The sequence below is a fragment of the Cynocephalus volans genome, chromosome 13 (genome assembly GCF_027409185.1).
Source record: "Cynocephalus volans isolate mCynVol1 chromosome 13, mCynVol1.pri, whole genome shotgun sequence".
Taxonomy (NCBI): domain Eukaryota; kingdom Metazoa; phylum Chordata; class Mammalia; order Dermoptera; family Cynocephalidae; genus Cynocephalus; species Cynocephalus volans.
The window spans coordinates 94,867,250-94,895,135 of NC_084472.1; the positions used below are offsets into that span (position 1 = coordinate 94,867,250).

General features: G+C 38.4%; 1 protein-coding gene across 1 annotated transcript; it reads left to right on the forward strand.

Moving 5' to 3' along the window:
- The first annotated feature begins 5,421 nt into the window (after positions 1-5,421).
- FGL1 (fibrinogen like 1) lies at positions 5,422-27,818 on the forward strand. The gene is made up of 7 exons (XM_063077499.1): positions 5,422-5,490; positions 8,248-8,428; positions 18,734-18,893; positions 19,222-19,319; positions 23,509-23,597; positions 23,769-23,956; positions 27,659-27,818. The coding sequence occupies exons 1-7, from the start codon at positions 5,422-5,424 to the stop codon at positions 27,816-27,818; spliced, it is 945 nt and encodes a 314-aa protein (XP_062933569.1).
- The last annotated feature ends 68 nt before the right edge of the window (positions 27,819-27,886 follow it).

The window sequence follows — 27,886 nt, forward strand, 5'->3', positions numbered from 1 at the left end:
CTCATCGCATCAGAAGTCTTTGGTTTAGGGTATTGATTTCAACTTGAAATTTTGTTCAGTTTGTAGATATGACCTCAACATCTGCAAATGCAAGGTTTAGGATACTACTGCATTGTAAGTGATGCCTCTTTAGGACAGTCGATGTTGACGTCTTAAAGGAAATGACTTCATCTTTCATGACAATAATAAATGCTACCTAGAAAAGTTTTTCTTAAATAATCCTTAAATATTTCATTAATTAGAAAACACTAATTGATAGTAATTAGAATATACTAATTGGTAGCAAACTTCTTCATCTTTTCTTCTCATTTGTTAACTATTCTGTTCCTTTGCAAGTCTCTTCTCACCTCAGACTACTCTCTATAAAAGCACATGGTGGGGGGGGGTGAGATCTCTTTTTTACACTGAAAAACATTTTAAATGGCACAATTAAAGTCATTTTTTCTATATTTTAATATAATCTAATATTTTAATATATTAGTATGTTTAATAAGTTATATATGAAAGTATCCAGTATACCCAGCACCTGGCATAAAGTAGGTACTCAATACATGACTGAATTTTAAAGAAAAATAGTTACTGAGATAATAGAAAGAGTAAAATACCAGAGTTCTCCTAAATTGTTGCTACCAATTATATGGTATGAATGTGTAAAAAGGATGACTTACTGAAAAATAATGGGTCTACAGATCCTTATTAGAGCTTCTCTGTAATGAAAAACTGTATGTGTTTTTATGTTTTATCTAATTTCTTTGCCCATTTAGCTGTGTCATTTACTCAACACTTCACCTCCTTCCATACATTTTGGTTATTTTGTTCACAATGTTGGGTAAAAAGGTTAAGTTATGACAAGAAAATTATATATTTTCACAGTCAATCAATTGCATCAAGTATTATATGGATTTCTGCCCAGTGTTGTAATATAGAAATTTGTTATTTCTCTGTAGACGGTTTAAGTAAATATGGACACAGAATGAAATTTAAAATAGGCCTCCCTTCAGAGAGTAGACCTCCTCTGAAAAAAATAAGCAAAATATTCTGCCTATACCTTTCCCCTGTGCTTGAAATGAAACTTGCCAACCGGTGGACTTTTTTGGAGAATGAGCAGTCAAGGACAAGGCTCTTTTGTCAGAGTATCCCCCAATGTCAGTCTCTGAAGATCTTTTCCATGTGGCTACTCCGTTTTCCTAGAGAGGAATCCCGTGTTCTCTGGCCTGGAAGGTGGTGGGAGGAGGACAGAGCTGGCTGCTTGGCTACAGGGACAAAAGTAGCCTGGGAAAGTCTCAGCCTTTCTGAGCAATGTCTCTCCCCTCCCCAGTGCTCCTGCTGCTTTACCACCTGGAGCTTCTCTGGCTCAATCTCAACAGAAAGGAAACCTCCCATCTTCTGATGGGTGGGAGAAGCAGCATTCCCCTGGTCGTGCAGGCTTTAGGTGAGGATCAGCCCCTCACCTCCACCCTGCCTTCCCAGCTAGCCGGTGCCTCCGGTCCTGGTCCTGCATCCATCGGGGACCTGCGATGCATCTGAGCTTGCTTCTCATGGTGCTGCCCTCTGCTGCTGCCTGTCATTCAGCAAGAGCAGCTCTGCCACCTCCCCCATGTGCTTTCATCACCTACAAACCTGTTGACATTGTACGCCAGGTGTTTTTTCCTCTCCCTTCCTCTTTGACTTTGTCAATTCCAATCTTTACATATTTTCTTTACTCCTTTTTTTAGTAGGGTTTTGTGAGAAAGAAAAAATAAATTCATGGACTCAATCCAACCCAAAGTCCCTGACTCCTTCTTAACACCTATTTTCACAAACACTTAGCCTGTTGTTTTCCAAAAGAGGAGGAAAGTATGTTAGTACAAACAGACTGTAGTTTTTGGCAAGTAAATCACATTTTCCCCTCCGAGGATTTTGTCTCCTGGGGAATAATTTCCGCAAAGGCAACAACTCAGCTTTTATTGGGGTCACCACAATGAGTTTAATTCTAGGGATACAATTAGCAAGGTGTGGCTTTTGCCTTCAAAAATCTTATTCTAAGCAAAATAGCAGGGACAAAGGGAAGCGGTTGAAAAAAGACAAGTAAAAAACTTGCCAAACAATCATTCCATCATCTGGCACAGTTCCTGGAACGTATTATGCACACAAACAATGCTTGCCGAGTGCATAAATGCTACAGTGGTCTGTAAATGTAGTATTATGGGAATCACAACGGAGGAAGTAATTAATTTTGTCTTGAGGCATGGTCTGGGTAAGTCTAGTTTTATATTAATTACTTATGGTTTCATGAATACTTTAGTTATATAATCTTAAATTTCCATTCTACTATTTATTTTCATTTCTTCCCCCAAACACTCTCTTGCTGAGGCAACTACATTTTATTCTTCCACAGCACCTAGCATAGTCCTGAGCCGAAAGCTGGTGATCAATAAACACTTGCCTATGCTACCGTTCCCTCGGACTGCTTCTGCTTTAGTGCAGCTGTCTCCTCTTCTGCTAAGTTAACCTAGTGTCCTTCGGGAGGAGTGCGTAACTCAGGGGCAAATAAGTCACAGCCATATTCAGGAGTGAGAGTGATGTCCATTGGAGAAGGCCATGCAGCAGGGCTTCTGTAGCTCTATGCAGACTGTGTCCCTGCATATAGCAGGAGAGGCAGTGGACCTGGCCCTGGAGAGCACTGCCAAGGGGCATGGGCCTTCAAGGGGGCACAACCTCAGCTTAATTGTCAGGTTTTTCATACGTGTGATCTTAGGGAAGCAACTTAATGGCTCCGATCTATACAGCTGGATGATGGGGATAATAGCACCTGCCTTACCAAGTTATTTGAGGATTAAGCAAGATGATGCTTATAAAAGCATAGCACTGTTCTAGGTAGGCTGTAAAAAAAATGTCAGCCAGAAGTAAAAAATGAGTGAAGTAAAATTATATAGTTATAACTAGCAGGCTGTTCATTACTCTCTGTAATGCACAAATTTCACATATTCTAAACATTCACATTGTATTTTACAATGCTTCCCAAGATGGCCCTCCCACACCATAATTGGTTTTTTTGACCCCAGAAGGACTGAGAATTACCTACTCTGTTGGCATAGATTTTTTTTTTAATTAAGTATTAAGTGCTTAACTCATTGTTTCCCGAACTTTGCTGAACATTGAGATCAACTGGGGTCTTTAAAAATTCCAAACCCCGATTGTCACCTATAGACCATTTGATTTAATCCTTGGGTATGGAGATTTTCTTAAAAAGCTCCTCGAGTGACTCTAATGGGCAGCAAACTTTAGGAACCACTTCTTAATTAAATAAAATTTGAGAAAGTGATACATGAAAAGGACTAGTGATAATGGGTTCTATAAGAATAAAAATGAGCTAAAAATAAATAATTCAGTTCATTCCAGTTCTTTTTTAGCAGAAGTCATCAGTATAAAATTGTCGAGCTCTTTTACCTGCCCGTAATCCTGCTGAGTGGGCCATTTGTTGAGCTCCTTTACTTGTCCATAGTCCTGCTGACTGGGCCAATTGTCAAGCTAAGGCTGGGTCTGGAGCTCACAGATCCCTCAAGCCCATTGGCCAGACTGGGTCACAAACCCTTCACATGCTAGGCGGAGTCACCAGACCCCTCACACGCCAGGCTGGGTCACCAGACCCCTCACACGCGGATCTATGAGCTAGGTAACCAGCAAACAGGTTCTTGGAAGCTGTAGGTTGGAAAGCATGGCTGTGTAGAGCAGACGCCCGCCCAAGCCAGTCCAGCCAAAGTGGTGGCACCAAGCATATGCACCACCTCCACCACCCCCAACACACAATTTGTTTACTGAACCACCCCCAACCAGCCCTGAGGCAAGGGACCTGACTAAACTATTCTATTTTCCCAATAAAAATTCATTTAAAGATTATGCAGATGTTTTTTGTTTTTCTAGGCTCCTTACCTTCTACAATTTATGAAAACTCACCACTGTGGCAGCACAGAGAAGCTATTTTGAGTATGAGCAAAATTTTTCTTCAAGACTTGCAACTTCAAGATTGATTTAAAAAATAATCTCAAGAAGTGGTAAAGTTAACTTTCTTCCATGACTTTAAGCAGAGCTTAAAGTTTTGTATTATCTTTATAGCTTGCCTATACATTAAGACATTGAGAAAAACAATGCACATCACTTCTATTTTTTAAAACTTTCTGTCTGGCTAGGCTAAGGCCTGGAATCCTCACAGTGCCAATTGTCTAGCTCTTAATCCTGTTCATGATGCCAATTGTAAAGCTACTCGACCACAACTATGACAGTTGTGGTGCTCTTTTACCTGCTGGTAATCCTGCACCAACTGGGCCGATTGTCGAGCTAAGGCTGGGTCTGTAGCCCACAGACCCCTCAAGCCTGTTCACAGATGGTCACAAGCCCTTCACATGCCAGGCTGGGTCCCCAGACCCTTCACAGTCCAGGCTGGGTCACCAGACCCCTTGCATGCAGGTCTATGAGCTAGGTAACTGGCCAAAAGGTCCTTGGAAGCTGTAGGTTTGAAAGCATGGCTGCTCAGGGCAGGTGTCCAAGGCAGACCCCCACCCACCTGCTTCACTAAAACTCCTCTCTCTCTGAAGAATACAAGAATAGCAACAAAACTAAAAAGATACATTGGCATGCACATGCACTAACTACACAACACACACACAATTTGCTTACAAAGGATGCTGAACCACACCCAACTGGACCGTAGGCGAGGGCCCTGACCAAACCATTCTACTTTCCCAACACTTTCTTTTTTTCTTTTTAAAATAAATGCAGTTTTCCATATACAAAATAAGTTACTATTCATTTAGTATTTACCTTATGCCAGGCTAACAAAATATTATCTCAAAATTTCCATAGTGCAATAAGGTAGGAATTATTATTTTCACTTTACAATCAAGAGTATTTTAGCAAGTTGCCTAATTTCACACAACTAGGAAATGATTCACCCTAGGTCTTTTTTTTTTTTTTTTTTTTTTTTTTTTGTCTTTTCCGTGACCTGCACTCAGCCAGTGAGTGCACCGGCCATTCCCATATAGAATCCGAACCCGCGGCGGGAGCGTCGCCGCGCTCCCAGCGCCGCACTCTCCCGAGTGCGCCACGGGCTCGGCCCACACCCTAGGTCTTTCTGCATATGAAGCCTGTGCCTTTTCTACACCATTGTACAAGCAGCACATTAGGATCACTAAAAGAGCTTGAGTCTTTCCTCTGTTTTTGTAATTAAACAGATTCAATTCTATTGAAGGTAACACTCAGCATCATGCTATATGACAGAAGTCTGAGAAAGTCCAGGAGAATTTCCTTGGAGACTCAAATTAAGAATGGTCTGGGGCTTCATCCAACTTCCTAGAGCTACTTGAGTCTAACCCAACTCTGGTCTCATGAAAAATTCAAAGTTGATAAGTTTATAAAATTCTTTTGCTTCTTGCAGTTCTTTCAATGGGGAAAATGGAGATGTTCCGTTTTATCCTTGTCTCCACTGCTCTGATAATGGGCAGGGAAAGCTGGGTAAGTTTATTGTGAAAACTATTATAGTATTTATAATGTCTGCTTTGACCTGAATTTTTTTTTTCAGTTTCGCAGAAAACCTATAGTAACATGTCATTGAAAATACTTACGGGGGGGGGGGGGGGGTTGGGGGGGATAAAAAAGCACCTGGCACATGGCAGCACTTACCAGTACTTGAAAAAAATTTTTTAAAGTAAAAATCAGTATTCACAAATAAGTAAAATCTTTTTAAATTCACTGTCGTTATTTGATTGGTTACATAATGTTAGAAATTGAAAATTGTCCACAGTAATTAAAATTGGCCTTGGGCTTTCCAATATGAACACTACTAGTGTAAACTAATGAGATTATTTGAAAGTAACTACAATGAACTCATGTTTTCTTCCATTCATGAGTAAAAAGAAAAAATACTCATTTACTCAAAGCTCTGGGAGAAAGAAAACGCCTAAGTTACTTAAACAATAAGCTTACTAAAAGTTACTGAATTAGGCTCTTCTCAATGTTATAGAAATGAACAAAGTACCCAGCAGAATTTAAGGCAAGCTATGCTTTGTTAAAAATAGATAGACTTATGCATAAAGGAATCAGAAATAGAAAAGCTGTCTACCCCCAGAGAAGGTGGGGAAGGGTTTTTAAATGCAAGCAATTCCTCAATTGTGATGATTTCTGATATCTTTATGCTGGTTGATAGGGGGGTCAGTTCCTGGACTATCCTGCTAGCAACTCCCAAAGGGGTCTTAAGGTTAATGTGTAACTTAATTTTTACAATTACAGGAAAATAAAGAATAGGGAGGTAATGATTAAGTTGTAAATAAAGCTAACAGTTATATTTTAACAAGCCTTGGGGAAGGGGTTTTGCAACTCAGTGAAATCTGTTCCCCTCTTATCTCAGTTTATTTTATCAAGGTGTGCCATGGGGTAATCATGTGCCCTGGGGGTCTCATGACTGAGGAGGGGAAAAGTAACAAAGTGCCCTCTGCAAGGAAAATGGAGTCAGTGCGGGTCACAGGCCTAGCCCTATTCTGTTTCAAAATGATATATACGGTCTCATAAAGATTGGGCATACTTGGCCTGTAATCCTTTCAATTGTTTTTAAATTGCATAGTCCACTATACTTAACAATATCACAGCCAATATCCTACTATTGGAAAGCAACACAGGATTCCAGACATCATAAAATATTCTTTCTGTTCATTTTTTAGCCTGTATGACTCAAGGGGCTATGCAAATAACTCTCTCAGAATAAATCAAAGACTGACAAGGAGGGATTACCAAGAGCAATTTACAAGAAATAATCCTAGAGAAATAGCTGGGAGCAATTTGGTGATTTGGACCTAGAGATGGAAGGGAGGAGCCTCTATCATGCTTCTCCATTGCTCTGTGACTTTTGCCATTTGGAGGCTGAATTTCCCTGCTCCTGAAATTTATAGTCTGAATTACATAGAAAGACAGTATACCCTTTTCCTTTGCCAAAAATAGGATATCTAATTTTGCTGTTCTGACTGTCTAGCAGAGTGCCTGGAACACAGTAGGTCGTCACATTTATCGAATAAATACAAGGTAGTACTTAAAGATAGGAACAGAAAGTTATGCAAACATAAATTGGCAAATATATCTGTCTATAATTGAATGATTATTTTAAGAAATAATCTGTATAAAGATAGTATAAGGCAATTATATATTAAAATTAATAATTTCTCAGAAATACACTTTTATACTTATCCCAGGAGATCATGACATGAGCTGCAAATAGAAATGTCAAGTTACACATTTGTCTTGAGCTTTCTTTTCATAACTCCTAGGGACTCTCCCAGAACTGAGTACTCAGGAGCCTTTGCTGCAGCTGCTTGGCCTCAGTAGCTCTTCTAGGAAACCCACCTCTGCAACTTTCCCTAGTTCACCTACTGAATTTGCTGGATCTTTAGAGTTCTGATCAGTCAGATGCCCCATTAGAAAGGAGCTGACGTGTTATAACACCAAGGTCAAGGGTTTGGTGGGTGAGGAGCTGGTAAATTCTTTCACATGCAGTATTCTAAGGTTATTTGCCTTTTAAGAGAAGATGAATGACTTAGGCTTCACCCCTTTTTGAAGTAGCTGAGGGGAAAAATAACAAACAAAAAGTTAAAGTGACTCCAGTAGAATTTCCATCAACAGATAAAGAGGATAAGATACTCAGGGATATGAGGGTCTAAAACAGCATCCCTTATAAAGATGCCATATGTCATCAGATTACACGCATTAAATTATATTTTTGAAATACTTCTACCAGAAGGTCATTCAAAAACCTTATTTATTTTGGAAGTTGACATACTAATGATACAATTAACTTCTATAAAGCACTTTACTGTTTAGAAAACAGATTGGTGGCATCATGCAGAGATTCAGAGCCAGTCCTTGAACTGAATTTGAATCCTGACTCCTTTTAACCACTGGGTATTCATGAGGGAGTCTCATCAGGGTTCAGCCCGTTCCTACCTTACGGCATGGTTATGAGGATCAAATAAGACAACGACTATAAAGCACTCAGGATAGTCATTCTAATTATTTTATGTTATTTCATTTCTTGATTCAGGAGTTTTGGCATAAGCCATCATTTCGTATTCTTCAAGTAGCAAATAGTATTAGAACTTTTCGAACCACTTTGTGGTTGGAACACTATTCTGAAATGGGAGTTGAAGACAACATTGAATTATCGGCTTATCCAAATTGTTAACAGCATTTATTTTCCATGAAAATGAGATGCGCATTACTTTGCAGGCTCTTGAGAACTGTTCCCAGGAGCAGGCACGGCTAAGAGCCCAGGTGCACCTGCTTGAGACCCGGGTCAAACAGCAACAGGTCAAGATCGCGCAGCTTTTACAAGAGAAGGAGGTCCAGCTCCTTGATAAAGGAGATGAAAATAGTGTCATTGACCTTGGAGGCAAGAGGCAGTATGCAGGTCAGAATTGATTTTTCTTAAGTGTTTCAATAACTTATATCATACACCCATTTGCAATGATGATGCTAGCTGTGCCTTAACTGCAGGTCTTGCTTAAAAGCTTTTCCTATTCCAGTAACAAGCAACATGAAGCATCATATCAATTTTAAATGTCTTCTACCACACTGTATCCTTTTCTCTCTATTATCTCTGCAGGGGAGGTTTAATATGAATGCTAAGTATCTGAGGATTTCTATACTTTAATAAGAAGTCAGGACAATAGATCGTTTAAATATCAATGTGCAAATGGTAGGTTATAATTGTGAATTTTTACATTTGAGCTTTTTTTATTTGTGTATCTTGTTACATTAATGCATTTTTCTCTTCTGAAATCCTGATATAACTTAGGATGGCAAATAAGGTAATAGAATAAAAGGGCAGGAAAGGAAAAAGAACCAGAATTATTAAGGAAAATAAAAGAGTAGTTTTTACATGTGTATTTTATAGTTTAGTAATTTTCCTTTTGATTAGCCAGTATTTACCCCAAGATAATAAATGATCTTAAACTGTGAATACATTACACATGTCACTGCACATGTCATTATTCTCTGTAGAAAACTGTCCATTTGACTTCCTCCAGAAGTAAAAGGCATCTTTTAGAGTAAACAAACAATGGTTGCCAGAAACAAAAAGAATGCTATTTAGAGCATTTTGTTCATATGTCTGTCCTAGAACTACCAAGATATTATAATTTCTGGTTGTAAGTCCATCTTGTCAATTAACAGGGCACTTTGTAAGGTCTGAGATGACATTTAATGGACTTTTACCTTCCTATTGATCATCAGAGTGCCCAGAACATAGTAGATCCTCATTTATGAATGGAAGCAAAGTAGTACATGGAGATAGGAATAGCAAGATAAACAAATACAAATTAGGAAATATATCTGACTATAATTGAAAGACTGTAGAGGCCAAAGAGATGCCAAGCTTGTAAGAATAAAAAGTCTATTTTTTTTTCTAAATATACTCACCAGTATACAAAATGAGTTGTGTATTAGTCAGGGTTCTCTAGACAGAATCAATAGGATATGTTATATGTTGCTTTGCCCCACACGGATTTGTCACTCCACTTCCCTTGGGTGACAGAGCTGCAAAAGATTACTCGAAGCCCAATCTCTTCTGAGCAGTGAGAAGCCCCAAAGTGGTTAATCTCCCCTGGAACCCTCAAGTGAGAGGCATTCCTTACTTTTGGGAAATTAACCCTGAATTGGGGTTCTCTTCCTGCATTTATTCTCCAGACCAAGAAGTTACAGGAAGAGACAGGTTGCTAAGTACCGTTTAACAAGTTTAACAAGAGAAGCTGGTAACATTCAGTAAAAACAAGTCAGATGACATTCCCTTAAACAATTAAGTGATCCACCAACAAAAGCTTGATCTAGCAAACATTCCTTTTCCCTCCAGCAGCTTCCCAGTATCTTTACATATCAATCAGTAACTAGTCTGTCTTTGAGCCAGCAACCTTGCTGTGTTACAAATCTTTATCTTACACCAGAGACTTTATAGCCTGAGGAAAATTTCTTGTCCTTTGCAAGGTCAATATTTGAAACTGCAAGGCTTTGGAAAACCAGGCCCTATGAAGTACATTTGCTTTATGAATCCTCTAAAGTTATAAATATATGAGATGAGATTCATTAGGGGAATTAGCTCATGCGATTGTAAAGAAAAGTCCCATGATAGGCCCTCTGCAAACTGGATGCTGGTAGGGTGGCTCAGTCCAAGTCCTAAACACCTCAAAAGCAAGGAAGCCGATGGTGTCCTTGGTGTAAGCCCTGGAACCCAAAAGCTGAAGAGTCTCGAGCTCTGATGTCTACAGACAGGAGAAAAGAACTGTCTTAGCTCCAGCAGATAGAGAGACTTACATTTTTCCTCTGCTTTTGCTCTCTCTGGGCCCTCAGCTGATTAGATGGTTCCCGCCCACATTGAAGGTGGGTCTTTCCCACCCAGTCCACTCAGACTCTCATGCTAATCTCTGCTAGAAACACCCTCACGGACACACCTGAAAAGATAGCTTTCCAGGTTTCTTGGCACTCCTTCATCTAATCAAGTTGACACCTAGAATTAACCTTCACAAGTTGTGAGAACCTTAGAGCCTATGCTTCAGTAAAATGCTCCTTTTTCTCTCCTTACCAAGATCCTAATCTCTTTCTGATCAAACTCCTTACCCTGGGCTTGTGACTCTCTGTTGACCAGTGTCTTGGTCCTTTACCCTCGATTCTTGGAGTCCAACTGCCCTCCCCTGCCTGTAGGGATCAGAGGAAGGCCAGAGCCACTGGCCTGTGGTGGTGGAGATGGGCACAAGGTGAGCATGGCCTGTGGTTCGTGAGTGTGGAACAAAAAGGAACCAGGAACAGCTCAGATGAAAACAGGCTTAGGAAAAAGGGACTGTCTGAAGCAGTCCCAGGGGACAAGGTTGCAAGAATTGGACCCAAAAAAGAGAACTACAGTGAAAACTAATCAAGACAGTGAAAGAAATCTCATGACAGCAATCTAACAGGAAGCAGAATAAATAGAGATTCCTTGAAGACAGTGATTCTCAGCTGTGTCAACTCATTAGAGTCACCTGGTAACCTTCTAAAATGCCAATGCCTATCAAGAACTGTGAAGGGCCTGAGATTTTATTCTATTTGCAAGCTAACAAGTTAGCCTGCATTGACCCTAGCAGAAGACATGAGATTTCTGGGCCAGAGACATGAATTTTATGCTTGCATCAATGGCCCTTGTCCCCAAATACCAATAGGGCAGTATGGAGTAGCCTAGGTGAAAAACGTGCAGTCAGTGGGCTATGTCACAGCTGAGGAACCCTGTGAGCAGGAATCCCCGCTTCTTAAGAATGGGTTACAAGGAAATCTGCCCAATCTTTGCCCAAGGGAAAGATGTTATCTTTATTATAGTGGACAGCAAACCTGTTGCCTGCTCCAGGGGGAGACACTATCTTTATCTTCCAAGGCTGTTCACTATACAAACATCCTTGAAAAAACAAAACATAAGCTCTGCTTGCAAAATGTGCAGAAAGGCAAGTGACCCATGGGGAACTGTCCACAAACTGCTTAGCTCTCACTCCAGACCAATTAAATGAGAATCTCTACAGCTTTGAAAAGGATTTGTGCTTTCACTGTTGGGGATAAGATGGTTCAACGCCACCAGCAGGTTAGACTTCTCATCAAATTTCTTCCCACAGGCTGAGAAGGGCCAACATTTCTTGGGGTCACTTGATAGAAGGCTTCCCTTCTTTCAGGTAGGAGATGGGATCCTGCAGCAGTTCTTCTTAATAGTACTTTTTCACTGGCTGAGGTCAGGTGTCCAGAAACTTCAGCTACCTATCCTGAGACTGTGGAAAAAGTCAATAAGACACAGGTTGGAGGGTAGGATTTCACTGGGTTAATGGAGTCAATCATTATAGATGACAGGATTTATCCACAGAAAAGAATTTTGTGTCCCCTTTCCACCAAATGTATATGTTGAAACCCTAACTCCCATTACCAATGAATGTGACTCTATTTGGAAGATCAGGCCTTTACAGAGGTGATTCAATTAAATTGAGACCATTAGGATGGGCCCTAATCCAGTCTGACTGATGTCCTTATGAGAGAAAATTTGGTCACAAAGAGAGGCACCAGGGATACTCACACACAGAGGAAAGGCCATGTGGGGACACAGAGAGAAGGCAGCCATCTGCAAACCAAAAAGAGAGGGCTCACTCAAAACCAACCGAACCTGTTGACACCTTGATCTTGGACTTACAGACTCCAGAGTTGTGAGAACAATTTCTGTTGTTTAAGCCACCCAGTCTGTGGTGTTTTGTTATGGCAGTCCTAGCCCACTAATACACCTTACATTGCCACAGATAGAAGCTTCTGGCCCAGAAGGCAGTACCTTCACAAAGAAAAGTCACTGGAATTGTCATTTAGTTGGAGCTCCCCAGGGTTCAGGGCCAATTAGTGAAGTCTCTGTCATCGATCCACTTGAGGGTAACTTAGAGGTCCTTTGGGGAGATCTGCAGTTTATTCAGAGCTGGTCTGACCAGTGGAATGTCAGTGGGGTCAGGGATGAATAGAAATAGTACAGCCAAGATCCACGAATGCTATGGGATAAAACGTTCTCAGTGGAGGAGTGAAGTCTGGGGTAAATTCATCAGTGGTAAGATAAGTACATCAGTTGTCTGGGGGTATTATGAGGTAGGTTACTCAGCTGCACACTCCATTTGGTCATTCATCTGGATAGCAGGGAGTGGACAGGTAGATTTTACATTTTGAATGTTGCTTCCTAAGTCCGGGAGACATGTTTGAATGTCCTGGTCAAGATCATGTGGCTTTAAATGCATGGTGGAGGATAATCTCATTGATGAACAGATTCAGTGGCTGGTACAGATGGGGAAGCCTTTTCAAGGGATGAAGCATGCCATTTTCAAGAGTGTCTACCACCATCAGGAAAATGTATTTTCCAGGAGATGTTGGTCAATGAAAGATGTCATCCAGCATGATTCCCCTCTCAGGAGCATTTGAGGGTCAACAGAGGATACTGGAAGAATACCCCAGCCCACAGAACAGTGCAGCATGCCTTCCTAAACAAGGCCTGGGCTATGGCATGACATGGACTTCTGCTCCCTGCCACCAAGTAGTTAATCAGACTTGCCACCCATAAGGTTTCTCATCGCCCACTAGCAAGCAGTGGATGGGGAGAAATGAGGAAGCAACTCTGAGACATGCTCACAAATTTAAAGAGACATTATGTTTACTAGTTCCAAACATTGAAGAGGGGTGGGTACTGGACCTTTTTCAAGTTTGTAGCAAAGGATCCTCCTGTGAGCTAAAATCATTCCATTCTAGCATCTGGGCAAAAGCTGCATCCACCAGGAATAGTAGTCACCTGACTGTTGCTTTTGCCTCACACGGGGTGATGGAGATGCAAAAAAGATTACTCAAAGCCCATCTCTTCTGAGCAGTGAGACACCCCAAAGGGGCCAATCTCTCAGAATCCTCAAGAGAGAGGCATTCCTCCTTGGGAAATTGAACCCGAACTGAGGTTCCCTCCCCATATTTATTCTCCAGACCAGGAAGTTACAGAAAAGGAACATAAGTAGAGTTATGGCTAAGTATAGTTTAACAATAGAAGCTGGTAACATCAGTGAAGTAACAAAGTGACTTTCCATAATGCAATTTGCAAAAGGTTAAGTCAATCCACCAACAAAAGCTTGTTCTTAGCAAACATTTTCTTTCCCTACAGCAATTTCCTTAGTATGTTTACATAACAATCAAGTAACTTGTCTGTCCTTGAGCCTGCAACTTTGCTGTGTTACAATTCTATATCCACAACAGAGACATTAGCCTGGGGAAAGTTTCCTGTCTTTTGCAAGGTTAACATTTCTATATGTAATTTTAAAAGGTTGGGTTATACCTGAAACCACAGGGTTTTGGAAACGAGGCCCTGTGAAATACATTTGCTTTATAAGTGTTAGTATACTCCACATGACCCTATTCACCAGCAGCCCCTATTACTCTGTCTCCTTCAGCACCCCAAGTCAGAAAAGGAGTCAGGGACTGGGGAGGGAAGATCAAAGGTGGCAGTGATCAAAACCCACAAATGTGTGATCACAGCTAGAGAAAGTGGGAGTGGTAAAAGAAAAGGAGAGGGAAGAAAAGAAATACAAGAACAGCATAAAGAAGAGTCTTTGACTCCAGGGATGACAACTCCTCTAGATCAAAGGAGCTCAAAGTGGAACAATAAACAGTTAAAAGTATGTTTGGTGATGAAGGGGATTGCCCTGGAAAAGAGACCCTTGCATTATGAGTGGATTGGCTTTGTGGAGGCAGCACTGGTAAGGGATCAGAAGTATATGGTGGAACCAGAGTTTGAACATTATCTGTTGTCTTGCTCCTCTTTTGCATGTTACATTCTATGTATATTAAACTTATTTCAATTTCTCAACAGTATCCTGCTCTCCTAAGCCTATGGGACTTTGCATTAGCCCTTTCTTCTATCTGGAGCATCTTTTCTACTCTACCCTTTCCCCCTGGGTTGACTCCTACTATTCATCCTTAAGGTCCCAGTTTAACCCTCACTCCTTTCAGGAAACTTTTTCTGACTCTAAAGTCTGGATTAGATACCACTTCCGTCCACTCCAAAAGTACCCTACTGCAAGCTTAATCGTCTGTCCTGCTAAACTGTCTAGCTTCTTGCTGTATATTCAGCACCTAACACGGAGACTGGCATATAGTAAACGCAACACATATTTGTTGAATCTAATTGATAGAACAGATCAGGTGGAAGAAAGTGAAGGCAAACACTTCAAACAGACCCACAGGGACAGGCAAGGCAGTTATCTGAATTACAACTTGAGAGGAAGGCAACAAGTTGGTCATTCAGGGACCGATCGTACAGATATGTGATTCCAAAAGTAGGTACAACACTGACCTCCAGGGCAAGGCATGGACAGATGCAGCTGAAGTACTGTGATTCCAAATTCCCAACCATGCTCAGGACTCAGGGTGTCTACTCAAACACAAATTCAGAGGTCAGAGCATAGCAGGAGGCAGGTAAGGAGATGTTTGGTGAGGCTATGCAACCAGTCATGGGAAGACAGGCTTACGAGCTAAAAAATCCAGTTTCTGTGTTGAGAGCACTGGGGAGCAGACCTTGGGAAACAACTCACCAAGGAATAAGGCAAGAAATCAGTTACTAGGAAATTAAAACGCTGAGGTCAGAGTAGAATTGATTGTGCAAATAAAATTTAGATAGAAGAATCATACGGAGAGGGTCCATAACAAACTATTATATTGTCTGTGACTGTGTGTGTGTTGTAATGGTAAAATGGAGGATAGATATTCTAGACGACTGTTTCTGCATATAACAGATAAAAAAATCCAGAAGTCAGTACATTGGCACTTAATATTCTTCATATATGATGCAAGTATGAAGGAGTGAAAGAGGAAAAAATATGAGTATAAACACAGTTCAACTGTACTTTATTTTTCAGCATATAGGCAAATAGTACTCGAGAGCCTTCCAAGAACAGACAATAAATAAAATGCATAACATATAAATCTCAATAAGAATATAATATAACATAGTATGTATGCTATATAATATTGTATAAAATATATAAGAACTTGCTCACATGAAAGTTTATGTTTTTGGTGTCTTTAAATTAGAAAAAAATTAAATATTTATATATATAATCTGTAGAAATATAAATATCTTTGTTTTTATTTACAAGTTGCTATATTATTACTAAATTAGTTATTTTCTGAATTCTAATTCATCTCATGGTAGAAAACACCTAATTACATAAAACCTAGTAATTTGTGCAAACAATGCACAAATCACATGATTTTTATTCAGCGTATAATTAAAATGCATCTCTTTTTAAGCCTTGGGTGCTGTTGAATTAAAAGATTCCTATACCAAATTCACATTAATTGGTTTCAATGTCTAGTTGCCCATTTTGCTAACTGTAGTCTTTGGGCAAATTACTTTGGGCAAATGTCCCTCGTATTCCTCATCCGTAAAATGGGAGTGATATGAATATCTGTTTATTTGTTGTAAAGATTAAATGAGTTAGTATATTTAACATAGCATTTAGCAACAGAGACATTCAATGAATGTCTGCTGTCCATGGACATTTTCAGATCTTCTCTCACTTGTCTTCAGAGGAGAGAGCCCACTCATTCCACCCTACAAGAATACTGCACTCTCCAAAGAGCCAACTTACTTTATTCTCTTAGTTTTCTTCTGTTGCCTGGGGGTGAGGATGGCAGAGGCAGAGCCAGTTCTGGCATGTCCTGGCATGTCCTGTAAAGTAGTGACTGACATTCTGTTGCTGGCCTTTTTTTGAATTTAGAATATGGGGTACTCAGTACCTTTGGTTCTCAGCTTTGAGCTTCAGCCACCATTCTGGGACAACAGGAAAAAGCCCATCTGGCAGGCTGTCATGTCACTTTATGAGGCTTAAACATTCAGCCTTCCAACATGGCTTGTTTTCTGCATGATCACAGGAACTAGTCACATCACCCAGTTCAATGCAATGTTTGTCAAAACAGAGGGCTGGAAGCCCTGGCCTCATTCTAGTATTATGTAAGTATCTAAAAATCCTTTTTTTTTTTTTTAAACTCCCAAGAACGCTGAGCTCTCTAACCCTGCCTTTCTGCCTCTTCTCCAGGGGGTTGAGTTGGTGGAAACATTTCTAAAATCATAAGTTTTAAATATCTAGTTAATATTCTAAACTCTATTGTTGCTCAAACTTTCTTCTGTCATAGTTTCAGCCACATTTCCCACGGCAGGTTCCTTAACTGGTTCTCTAAAAGCACTGGAACTGTGGGTGCTTTTTTGAAGTTTATCTAGTTGTTGGGGTTTTTGTTGTTTTGCAGTTGAAAGCTTTCCTCTGAATCTTAAGTTGTGTTTGGCATTTTCCTCTGGGTAGAAAGAAAATTAAAAACAAAAACAAAAACAAAACAAACTCACAATTGGCATAAAATAAAAAACAAATAGAAAATGTTGGCTAAAGCTTCTATATTTACAAAGTTTTCCAGAGGCAAATATTATAGCTAATCATTTCCATATTTGCCTGGGAAATAGTCTGAGCCTTGTGAGCCTTTACTATTGAGCTCCTTGGTAGGATATTAAATGTAAGCAAAGAGTTTCTTTCCTAACGAGGTTAAAATCTGCTTATTTTAATGGAAGCGTTATGCAATATGCTTGACCACAAGATGTAAGCTTTTTAGCAACATTGAGCTAATTTTAGATAATCACGTTCCTATTTTTTACTTCTTGTTTAATTGCCAAAACAGAATCCTTTTTATAATTCAGCATGTATAAGAAACACTTGTGCTTCTCAATCTTGAAAATAAATATATGAATAAAGCCCAAATCATTACAAAGATGAATATCTCACCAAAGCGGTAGATATGATCGGTCTCAGCCTTTATAAAGCATTTATAAAGTGACTAAGGTTCTTTATTTTCTTTTCTCTTCTGACTCCTATGGCCTATTCAACCTATTTAATGTGTACTATATTTTTATCTACAACAAAACAAAAAAGATATATAGACAATTTAGCATCAAAACAGTGAAATGAAGAAAGAACTGAAAGAATGAAATTATCCAATCAGGAAGAAAAAATGCTTTTCTTAAAAAAGGAAATTAAGAAACTTTTAAGGGTAAAATGTGAAAGTTAGCAATGTTAAATTATAGTATTTTAATTCAAACGTTTGTGGCTGGGTATTCTTGAGACTATCTCTTTTCAGAGGCCACTACTTCAGTCATCCAACAACATAGTTTTCTGGACATCTGAACAATATTCATTCTTGCCATATTCTCTAAATCTGTACAGATCAGCCTAGATGAGACCCAATGGATATTAGTTTATTCCACCCTCAAAAGGCTTAAGATACAGATATTACTTGATGAAGAATTGGTAGTTATGTTTGCTTCAATGGTCAAAAAAATACCATAGCAAAGAGGAATTCAGGGATGAAAGTAATAGCAGAAGCTTGCAGCTTTTAGCAAAAACATCTAAGAATGTGTGGACTCTTAAAAATTTCAGTGGGTTAGTGAAAAACCTGGTGAGACTAGATTACTATTTTGAATTCATTTCCAGATGTTCGGGGTGATTTTTTAAAAGGTATTAAAAACTTTTAGTTAAGTAAAACTTAAAATATGTGAGTAAGGTCCTTTTATGGATGATAGCATTTTATATACTTTTCATATATAAAAAAGCACACAGGTATCGATATTCAATGCTGTACCCCACAGATATGTACAATCAATTATGTCTCAATAAAAAAATACAAAGAAAATAAAATAAATCTTTTGGTATTGTCAGAATGATTTATAATGCTCTAAGTCAAGATAACACATATTAAATTATTTGTTTGATGTTACATTTCTACTTTCATTTTTAGCTTCATAGGAGAGATAAGTTCCACTATTCTGTCTGATAAAGCTATAAGTTTCACTTAAATGTACTATAATTAACTGAACAAATATAGTTTGTTTTTAAAATCATTTACCACAACAATCAGAAATGAGAAACCAGAGTCCTGTTTTACTCTTTTCCCATGATCATATCAAGGAGTCAGGTGATAATGAAATACTAGCAAAGGAAATAGACTTCAAATATCCACTGGAAAATGTACAAGATGCAATTTTTAAAAGCTGACATTATCTACACTATGTGTTTATTTCCATTGGTATTCAGTAATATCATTCAGAGGCTCCCTTAAAAAAAAAATGACACATAACAAATGTTTCATTACTTTGTTTTGCAAACAGATTGCTCAGAGATTTTCAATGATGGGTACAAACGCAGTGGATTTTACAAAATCAAACCTCTCCAGAGCCCAGCAGAATTCTCTGTTTATTGTGACATGTCCGATGGAGGAGGATGGACTGTAATTCAGAGACGATCTGATGGCAGTGAGAAATTCAACAGGTGTGCTAATTATGACATAAGAATTTATTTGGAGTAGCAAATGTGAGATGTACTTTTTCCTGGCTGGTACAGGGATAGAACCTCAGAACTTGATGTTATCAGCACCCACAAATGTGAGATTTATAATAAGTTAAATCTTTTTATCATATCATGAAGTCTTAATTAGACAGAATTTTACTCTCTCCAAGTAAAAATACTAAAAGTGAATTAACTAATCAAGAAACTATTGGAGATGGGAGTAACCGGGGGGGGGGGGGGTAGGCACCTTGGGTATTACAGATGTCTACCTGGATTTCACTAAAATCAGCTTTTACTTTAAAATTTTTAGAGGCTGGAATGACTATGAAAATGGCTTTGGAAATTTTGTCCAAAAAAATGGTGAATATTGGCTGGGTAATAAAAATCTTCACTTATTGACCACACAAGGTAAGGTTTGCCTAATGTCAAATTAATTTGAAATATAATAAAAACAACACTTAAATATTTTTCATCAAATCATAGGCAATGGAGCTCATTCAATAACTACTATGACTTTCAGAGGGTGATGATAACTTTTGGGCAATAATCCCTGTATTAGTCCATTTCTGTTGCTTCTGGCAAAATACCTGAAACTGGGTAATTTATAAGAAAATGAAATTTATTGCTTACAGTTTCTGAGGCTGGGAAGTCCACAATCCAAGGAACACATTTGCTGGTGGTGACAGTGACCCAGGGGTCTCATATTGCAAGATGGTAGAAACAGAGTGAGAGACTAACCTGCTCATTCACTGTTCTTAAATCCCTCAAAACCATGCCCCTGACCACCATTTTTAATCCATTCCCTGCATGGTCCTAAATCTAATCACCTCCCCAAGGCCCCACCTTTCAGTTATCATAATAGGATTTCCCACCCTCAACAGTTACAGTGGGGATTAAGTTTTGGTGGGACATTTAGCCCAAGGCAATCCCCTTTGTAAAATGTGGCTGCTTAAAATTAGGAATATAGGAAAAGAAACTAGAACTGGTCTGGGGGCATGGGGCAGGGTAGAAGATTGTTTTCTCATACATAGTTTCTATTTCTAAAAGGGAAATGTAATATCACAATCATTCTTTTTTAATGCCTTGAGTGCCTGAAGGTTATATACACTGTATCAGTTTCCTGTTGCCACAACACTACCGTGTAACAAGCCCCTTCAAAACTTAGTGGCTTAAGAAAAATCACCTGTATTATTTCTCACAAATCTACAAGTTGGTTGTTGGTTTTGCTGATCAGGGCTGGGCTCTGCTGATCTTGGGCTTGTGCATAGGTATGCACTCAATTTCCTGACTGAACTCACGACTCCAGGTTGGCCACCGATGGAAGGATTCAGCTCTGCTCCATACGGACTCCTTCTTGTAGCAGAGGCAGGGTTCCAGGAAAGGGAGTGGATGCACTTGAGTCTCTTGAAATCTAGGCTCGGAACTGGCACAGTCATTTTCCTTCTACTGATGAAAGCAAGTCAAAGGACCAGCTCGGATGTAAGGGAAAGAAAATACATGGGTACCTCAAAAAATTCATGAAAAGATTTATATTATCTTTCAATTCTATTTTTCCACAAACTTTTTGAAGTACCTTTGTAGACAATAGGAGGAGTTACAAGGTTGCATTGCAAAAGGGAGAGGTAAAGAATTGAGGAATTGGGTTGTTCTGCAATTAAATACCACAATACACTATATATGTCCTTGTTTCCACACAACACCCATCTTTTATTTTGAAAATTTTTCAATGATACAGCAAAGTTGAAAGAAATTTCAATCTACCATATAGATTCAACATTAACATTTTACTGTGCATATTTTATCACATATCTATCCACCTAGCCATCACTCTATCCATCCATCAACCCATCTTTTTTGAATATATATTTCAAAGTAAATTGTAGACATCTGTACAATTCTCCTTATACTTTTACATTCCTAACCTTAACTAGGGTTCAATGTTTGTCTAAAATATCATTAGTTTGATAACAAATTTTCCAAGCTTCTATTTCCCATAATTTTTTGCTCCAATCCATGGTCTTCCCTACCTCAGTTGTAGTCTGAGATTGTAGTCAGTCCCACTCAGGTGTGACCCTGAATGTTTCTTAAGAGGCAATTAATTGCGTTGCCCAAGAAAGCATGCTACATTACACTAGCAATGCATTAAATATAAAAGCAAGGGTTTATTTGTTCCATCCAAGTTCAGGAAAGCTATTGGTGTTTCTGTAGTTGTAACAGTCAATAGGACTACAATTATAAGGGTTTTTGAGACACTGGAATAATAGCTAGAGAGGATGGATAGTTCTAGAAGCCTAATAGTTTGTTTGTCCTTCTTGTGATCATTGCTCTCTAAATTTATATGAGGTTTCCTTCAATGTATTTACTATCCTAATTTTAAGGGTTTTATGTGAGATATATATAATATATCATACCAGCTTCAGTTTCTTTTGCATATTAATATTTATCTAGTTCTTTATTGAAATTGAAAACCTCAAGCAGTAACCCTTGGCTCCTAAATATATGAAATTCAAACATTATTTTAAAAATTATTATTATGTGCATATTTGCCTAAGATGGACTTGCCAGCAAATCTTCCCCTTCATGTTTTAATTTGATATTCAGGCTGGTTATTCTCATCGTAGCAAAATTGCACAGTATTTATCAGATCCAGGCCTCACAACCATGTATCACATCATCCCAAGCAAAAGGCAGTAAGTACCTTTGTCCCTGCATTCTTTAATTATGGGAGCACTTAAGGCTAGTAAATTGTCCCTGAAAATAGCTCTATCCCCATTACATACATTTTGACTGGAAGCGTTTGCCATAAAATTAATTGAGAAATAGTCTGTAATTGCAATTTTACTTATTTATTGACCAAAGGAATATTTAGATGATTACTCAAAAATTTGGGACTGATTTTATATATCTCTCCTATTAACACAAGGTAATTTTTGGACAGTGACCTAGACTGCCTTACTGTTCCTGTCCACCTCACAGTGTTGGCTCGTGTGACCTTTACTGCCTTTGAAAGCTCCATGGGGCAAGGAGTCTGTGGGACCAAAAGGACAAGCCCAGTGAGAGCCCACACCCCTTCCTAAACTTGCTCCAGTAATGGGGAATCCAGAATTTTGTGCCCAGACAGCCTTGAGCTTGTTTCCAGGACCTGTTCAGGCCTCTTCTTTGTCTGTTCTCCTGTGTTGCTGACGGGTGTACCCCTGAGCCTGAGAGGAGGCTAAGGAACAGCTTTTATTATGAGTATGAACAGAGCTTGGATACGTAGCCTGGGATTCCACAAGTGCATCCAAGACCTCTTGTTGTGCGTGATGGAGATAGGCATGGGAAGAGAAGGGAGGCCGAACATAGACTGTGCCTGGGTGACGGACCCAGCGAGTCTCTCTCTCTGGGCTCCATGTTCTGGCTTGGAACTCCAAGGAGTCTGAGACTCTAAATTCCAACCTGGTCTTATAGGTCATTGTGATATTTAATTTATCCAAATAGAATGACAGAGCATGTATGATCTAACAGTTAGTTTGGTTTGTAACTTTCTATGTTCCTGACAATAGTTCTGAATCTGAAAAAGGAATAAATAGTCTTTCTTATTTACGAACAATGGGACAATGGGGAAAAGATGATTACTTGAAAATAGCAACTATTTCAGTCATTATTATTCTTTTAGAGAATGCTCTTATCATCTAGAATTTTTATTTTATAGTCTTTAAAATACCTCTTGTATATTTAGAGATTTATTTTTATCATATATCATTTTTAGCACTGTATAACAAAGAATATGTGCCAAATAAAGGTTTAAAGTATTTGTAAAATGCTTTCACATCCAGATATCAACTCTTTTAAAATACTTTTGACTCAGAGTTATTGATGTTAGTGTGTTTTCCAATAATTATCATCCTCTATGCCATCAGGAATGTTGGTAGTGTAGCATTTCTTGAGAGTGTTCCTCTATTGTCTCTGAAATTCTCTTCCAATGACATCCATTCTATAGACTTTGATGCTAACACTCTCCTGATTTTATGGGTCAATATCAAAGGAAGGTTTTTTGATAACAACCAGGATTTGTATTTCTTCCTCAAATGTACATTAAAAGGTTTGCTGGCTGATCTTGGTGCACTACTAGGGAAAATAACCAAGTTCATGCATATGCAGACGATGGCAACTACATTATGACAACCGCCTAGCTGCTAGAGGTTATAAGATATCATTAATAGTCATTATTTATTTTAAAGTCAACATTCTTATCAAAATTGAGAAAAAGAGGATAAACTATTAAACTTCTCAAAACTTCTATCCTTTGATTTCTTCATCTATTAACTAAATAATGACTTGTTTTCTGTTGTTTTTTACCAAGTAAATTGCACTAGCTTTTACCTATGATCAACCTAGTAGAAATTTTCTACCTTTAATATTGTGTCCCCAATTTTTTTCAAGTAAAATACACAATAAAGTGTTCATGTTCTACATACAATGGAGTCACTGTGTGTTCTCTGAAAACTGACTCTTGGCAGAAGGAAATGGTAAAAGTAAAAAAGCTGTGAATTGTTTTTAAGCTTCACTAGCCAATTCCATGTCACACATTTAAAAACTACAATTTCTTGTTTTTCAGGAGACTACACTTTAAAAATCGACCTTGCAGATTTTGAAAAAAATACCCGTTATGCACAATACAAAAATTTCAAAGTTGGAGATGAAAAGGTACTAAAATTTTCAAATAAGTCACACCATGAATTAATGCTTAAAACATTCAATATAATCCTGAAATCACTGGAAATAAAAATATCCAATAGAACCTGTTGTCTTGTTTATTAAACAGACATTTTTTTAAATGGTGAATACTGATAGTAGAACTTGCTTCTTTTTCTTTAGAATTCCTATGAGTTGAATATTGGGGAATATTCTGGAACAGCTGGAGACTCCCTTTCAGGGAATTTCCATCCTGAGGTTCAGTGGTGGGCTAGTCACCAAAGGATGAAATTCAGCACATGGGACAGGGATAATGACAACTACAAAGGGAACTGTGCAGAAGAAGATCAGTCTGGCTGGTGGTTTAACAGGTTTGCCATTTTATAAACATAGTTGTAATGGCGATGATGGTATCTCACTGGTGGGCATTAATTATAATACATGAGGTAATGTTGGTCTTATTTGTAATACTAGCATTATTAAGTAATCATTCTTATTAGAATTCCTCTGTGATGAGGTATTTTTGAGGATTTGTTCATTGTGTACATTAGTGAAGTTCAAAAGATATGTCATAGAAATAAGCCAAATTGCTACTTTTACAAAGACTGTTTGCAAGCTGAATTATGGATGAATTAAAAGGAAAAGTCCACAAATTCACACAAAGAAATAGAGGGCATATACACATAGGAAAAATATTTGTGGCATCCTAATAACCAGCTAGCTCTTCACCCTCCTGTGTCATTACAAAATAGTCATTGTTATTGTTGCATTTTTCCACGTAGTACTATACTACTTTTCAATCATCGCCTTTCATGAATTCATTGAATCCAAGCCCCTCCCAAGGCAGAAATTTCCCATATAATATTCCTGAAACCTAATTCAACCCTGCCATTGAAGGTTACTTTATCAGCAAGCTCATTCCTTTTCTGATTGTACAAAGTTCTTCCTTTTATTGACCTGAAATCTACCTTCTTACACTTCACCAGGTTTTCCCTCAGTAGCTACAGAGTCATTATACTTCCATTTCAACATAATTCTTCAGGCACTGGATGAGAAGATGTGCCTTGGTATTTTCTCTTCTCTAGGCCAAGTGATTCCTTTAACTATTCTCCACCTAAGATGGTTTCCAGACAGCTTTACTTGTTGTAATCACAGATTTAAGGCAGGAATGGACACTTGATACAGAGAGTCTTCGTCTATGAAAGGACTTGATGAGCCTGCTGTGTCTGCAAAGCAGATGTGCTCAAACTGTTAGGCCATGTGTGCGCTTTGAACATCTTTTCTCTGTAGAAGATGGGAGCCACCTTAAAATATCTGGACATTTAGATTCTCCGTTATAGAATCTTTGGTTAAGTGAGTATTTCTGGAGTACTAGGTTTTCCATAAAAGTGAGGACAATCCATTTAACTTCAACAATGCGAATTTTAGCTTTCTTTTATGTAAGCACTTTCAACGCATTTTAGAATCCCCTATCTTATGGAGTGCAGGTGTACCAGACATACGTTCATTTTCATTAAAATCATGAGAGTCCTGGGCTGGCCCATGGCTCACTCGGGAGAGTGTGGTGCTGATAACACTGAGGCCACGGGTTCGGATCCCATATAGGGATGGCCGGTTAGCTCACTTGGGAGAGTGTGGTGCAGACAACACTAAGCCAAGGGTTAAGATCCCCTTACCGGTCATCTTAAAAAAACAAAAAACAAAACAAAACAAAAATCATGAGAGTCCTTATTATGAACATCAGCTATTGCGATGTGTTGATTTTAGAATCAATGCAGATACACCTAGTTGTAGGTAATGCGGTGTGTCAAGGTGAATGTAAGTAGTTGTAAACAGTAATTTTCTTTGAATTTTATTGTATTTTTTAAATTATCTGGGTTTTTCTTTTTTTTTTAAGTTTGCTTTTTAAAAGAAGTTTGAGTCCATTTAATATTCGGTAATTTGAGAGGGAACTGGAGTACATGCCGCAGTGTGAAGGGACAGAGAAAAAAGTTATCTTTCCTACTTTGCAACCCAAAGGTGATAGTCTTCTCCCTAGTGGTTTTACTTTTCTTCTAAAAACTGTCTTCTTCACCTTCTCCTCTTTCTACTCCTTTTTTTCTAAGTTAGTGTTACGTAAAACTTACCTATAATTCATGAAATCATCTGCAAGCATCAATAACATTTGATTTTGAACAGATTCCATATATAGAAATAGCCACTACTATTATCATGAGATCATGTACTTTATCCAGTTGATTGGCTTGTATTGCACCTGAATGACAGCTACCATACATATTAATGTGGGCAAATAAATGATTTACCTGACTTTAAAGATATGGGTTCAGGGAGAACAAAAAAAGGCAAGTCGGTATCTGGGACCACCCAAGGAGCCTACGTTATTCTTGGAAGCAAAGGAGCTGATGAGGCTGTGCAGCTGGAAAATCAGAAAAGCTAGAGAGAAAGTAGATTGTCCTAGAAACTTGGTGCTGCTTTTACCATGCCTGGTGTTCCTGTAGTTTAACTCTATCATCCTTTTTCTTTCTCCTTAGTCTTTTTTTTTTTTTTTAATGTCCCATAGTTTTTTTTGGGGGGGGGGGGTTGCATAGTTTTAAAATACATGAAATGTTGGCACTTTATAATTATTACCCCCCCATAAGATCCTCTTTTTCTACATAGAAAATCAATCACTGAGCTTTGATGTCTTTTCTGCTTTGTTGGCATATCATGTCATGTGAGTACTCAGAGCTGCTTCTTCACCAAGGGAGCCTCAGCCATCCCCCAGTCTAGTTTCAGGTCCAGGCTGTTCTAGAAACTGAAGGATGTGGGAAAATTGGTTTCAGAAGAGAGCTAAGTTTTTCTACGTTGACCTCAGGATCAGATTGTTAACGGGATTCGAATCACAGACCAAATATTAAAGTACATGTAGCAAATGTCTCCAGATTGACAAATATATGCTAAATATATATTCTGGAGAATTAATTTACAGTATTTTGTTTTTTAACATTACTTTCCATGCTGTTTTAAAAACACAGTAGACTCTTGACACTTGCAGATTTAGCATATATGGTTCAAATTAGTTACATCCATTTAAATTAGGAGGACTGCCAGTATGGTCAGTAGAAGTGAATCACTAGCTGATGGTGATCCAAGCCAGCCACTCAGCCTTTATGGGTAAATTATATGCTTTTTTGGTTCAATAATTTGGGTTCTTTCCATAGATTTTAAGAACTATCTCTTGTGAATGTTCTCCTTATATCCTAATGTCTAACACCTTTTCATTGGTCATATCAATAAAGAAATATATGATAATTAATTTGATAATAACACAACATAAATATCACATAGTCTTACTGTAATTTTAGATGTTAAGAACAAAATTTACAGACCCCAAAGGAGGAAGAGGAACATTTAAAAATTAGTGATAACCTAACCAGCTTATCTGGATTGGTGCAATGCATGTAAAACATTAACTCAGCAACTCAGACAAATGATTATTGGTTGATGGCTGGGAAAACTTTAAATGGTGGTTTAACTTTTGTTTGCTTACCCTTGAGATTAAAATAATTGATATACTAGCGATTTAAAGAAGGGGAGGAAGGGAATTACGAAAGCCATGTCTTGGCAGCAGATTGATGAACACGTAAGTGCAAATTATCCAGGGAAGCTGGCAGTAGAGCACCTGCCCCACATCTTGCTTTGTTAACCTGTGCCACTCTGGCTAAGCACAAAGCTAACATTGTTCTGAGTCAGGAGGTTGTAAGGCTGAAGGTCGCAAGGTCATGTTCGTGTTTGCTTATTTTTGTTTTTTGTTTAAAGGCTCTTAAGAATGGAAATGATTATTTTTCAAAACCCTACAAGTGGCCTGGGTTGTATCCTCAGATTTGCTAAGGCAGTAAAATTCAACAGTTTAAAAAAAAAACTCATCTGTTGTAGAAATATCTCAGCTTTTGGAAACTGATAAATATTGACTTGTCTGAAAAATGGCAGAATTCATAGTTTGAAAGTTTTGATCATTTGTTAGCAAAATAAAAGTGTTTCTGAAGGATATTTTTCTAGGCTGATTGTTCTGTTTTCTTTTTTTCTCCCACTAGGTGTCACTCTGCAAACCTGAACGGTTTATACTACAGAGGCCCCTACGTGGCTGACACAGACAATGGGGTTGTCTGGTACACCTGGCATGGGTGGTGGTATTCTTTGAAATCTGTGGTTATGAAAATTAGGCCAAATGATTTTATTCCAAATATCGTTTAATTGTTCCTATTGGGCTTCCATTTCTGCAGTTCATCTTGGTTTAAAATGATTTGAAAAACTAATTCTGA

What these genes read in the sequence shown, in the direction of transcription:
- FGL1 (XM_063077499.1), top strand. Translation starts at nt 5,422, where the DNA reads ATGGGGAAAATGGAGATGTTCCGTTTTATCCTTGTCTCCACTGCTCTG. An exon ending in TAATGGGCAGGGAAAGCTGG is followed by an intron (nt 5,491 to 8,247) that starts GTAAGTTTATTG and finishes ATTACTTTGCAG; the next exon opens with GCTCTTGAGAACTGTTCCCA. An exon ending in GGCAGTGAGAAATTCAACAG is followed by an intron (nt 18,894 to 19,221) that starts GTGTGCTAATTA and finishes TAAAATTTTTAG; the next exon opens with AGGCTGGAATGACTATGAAA.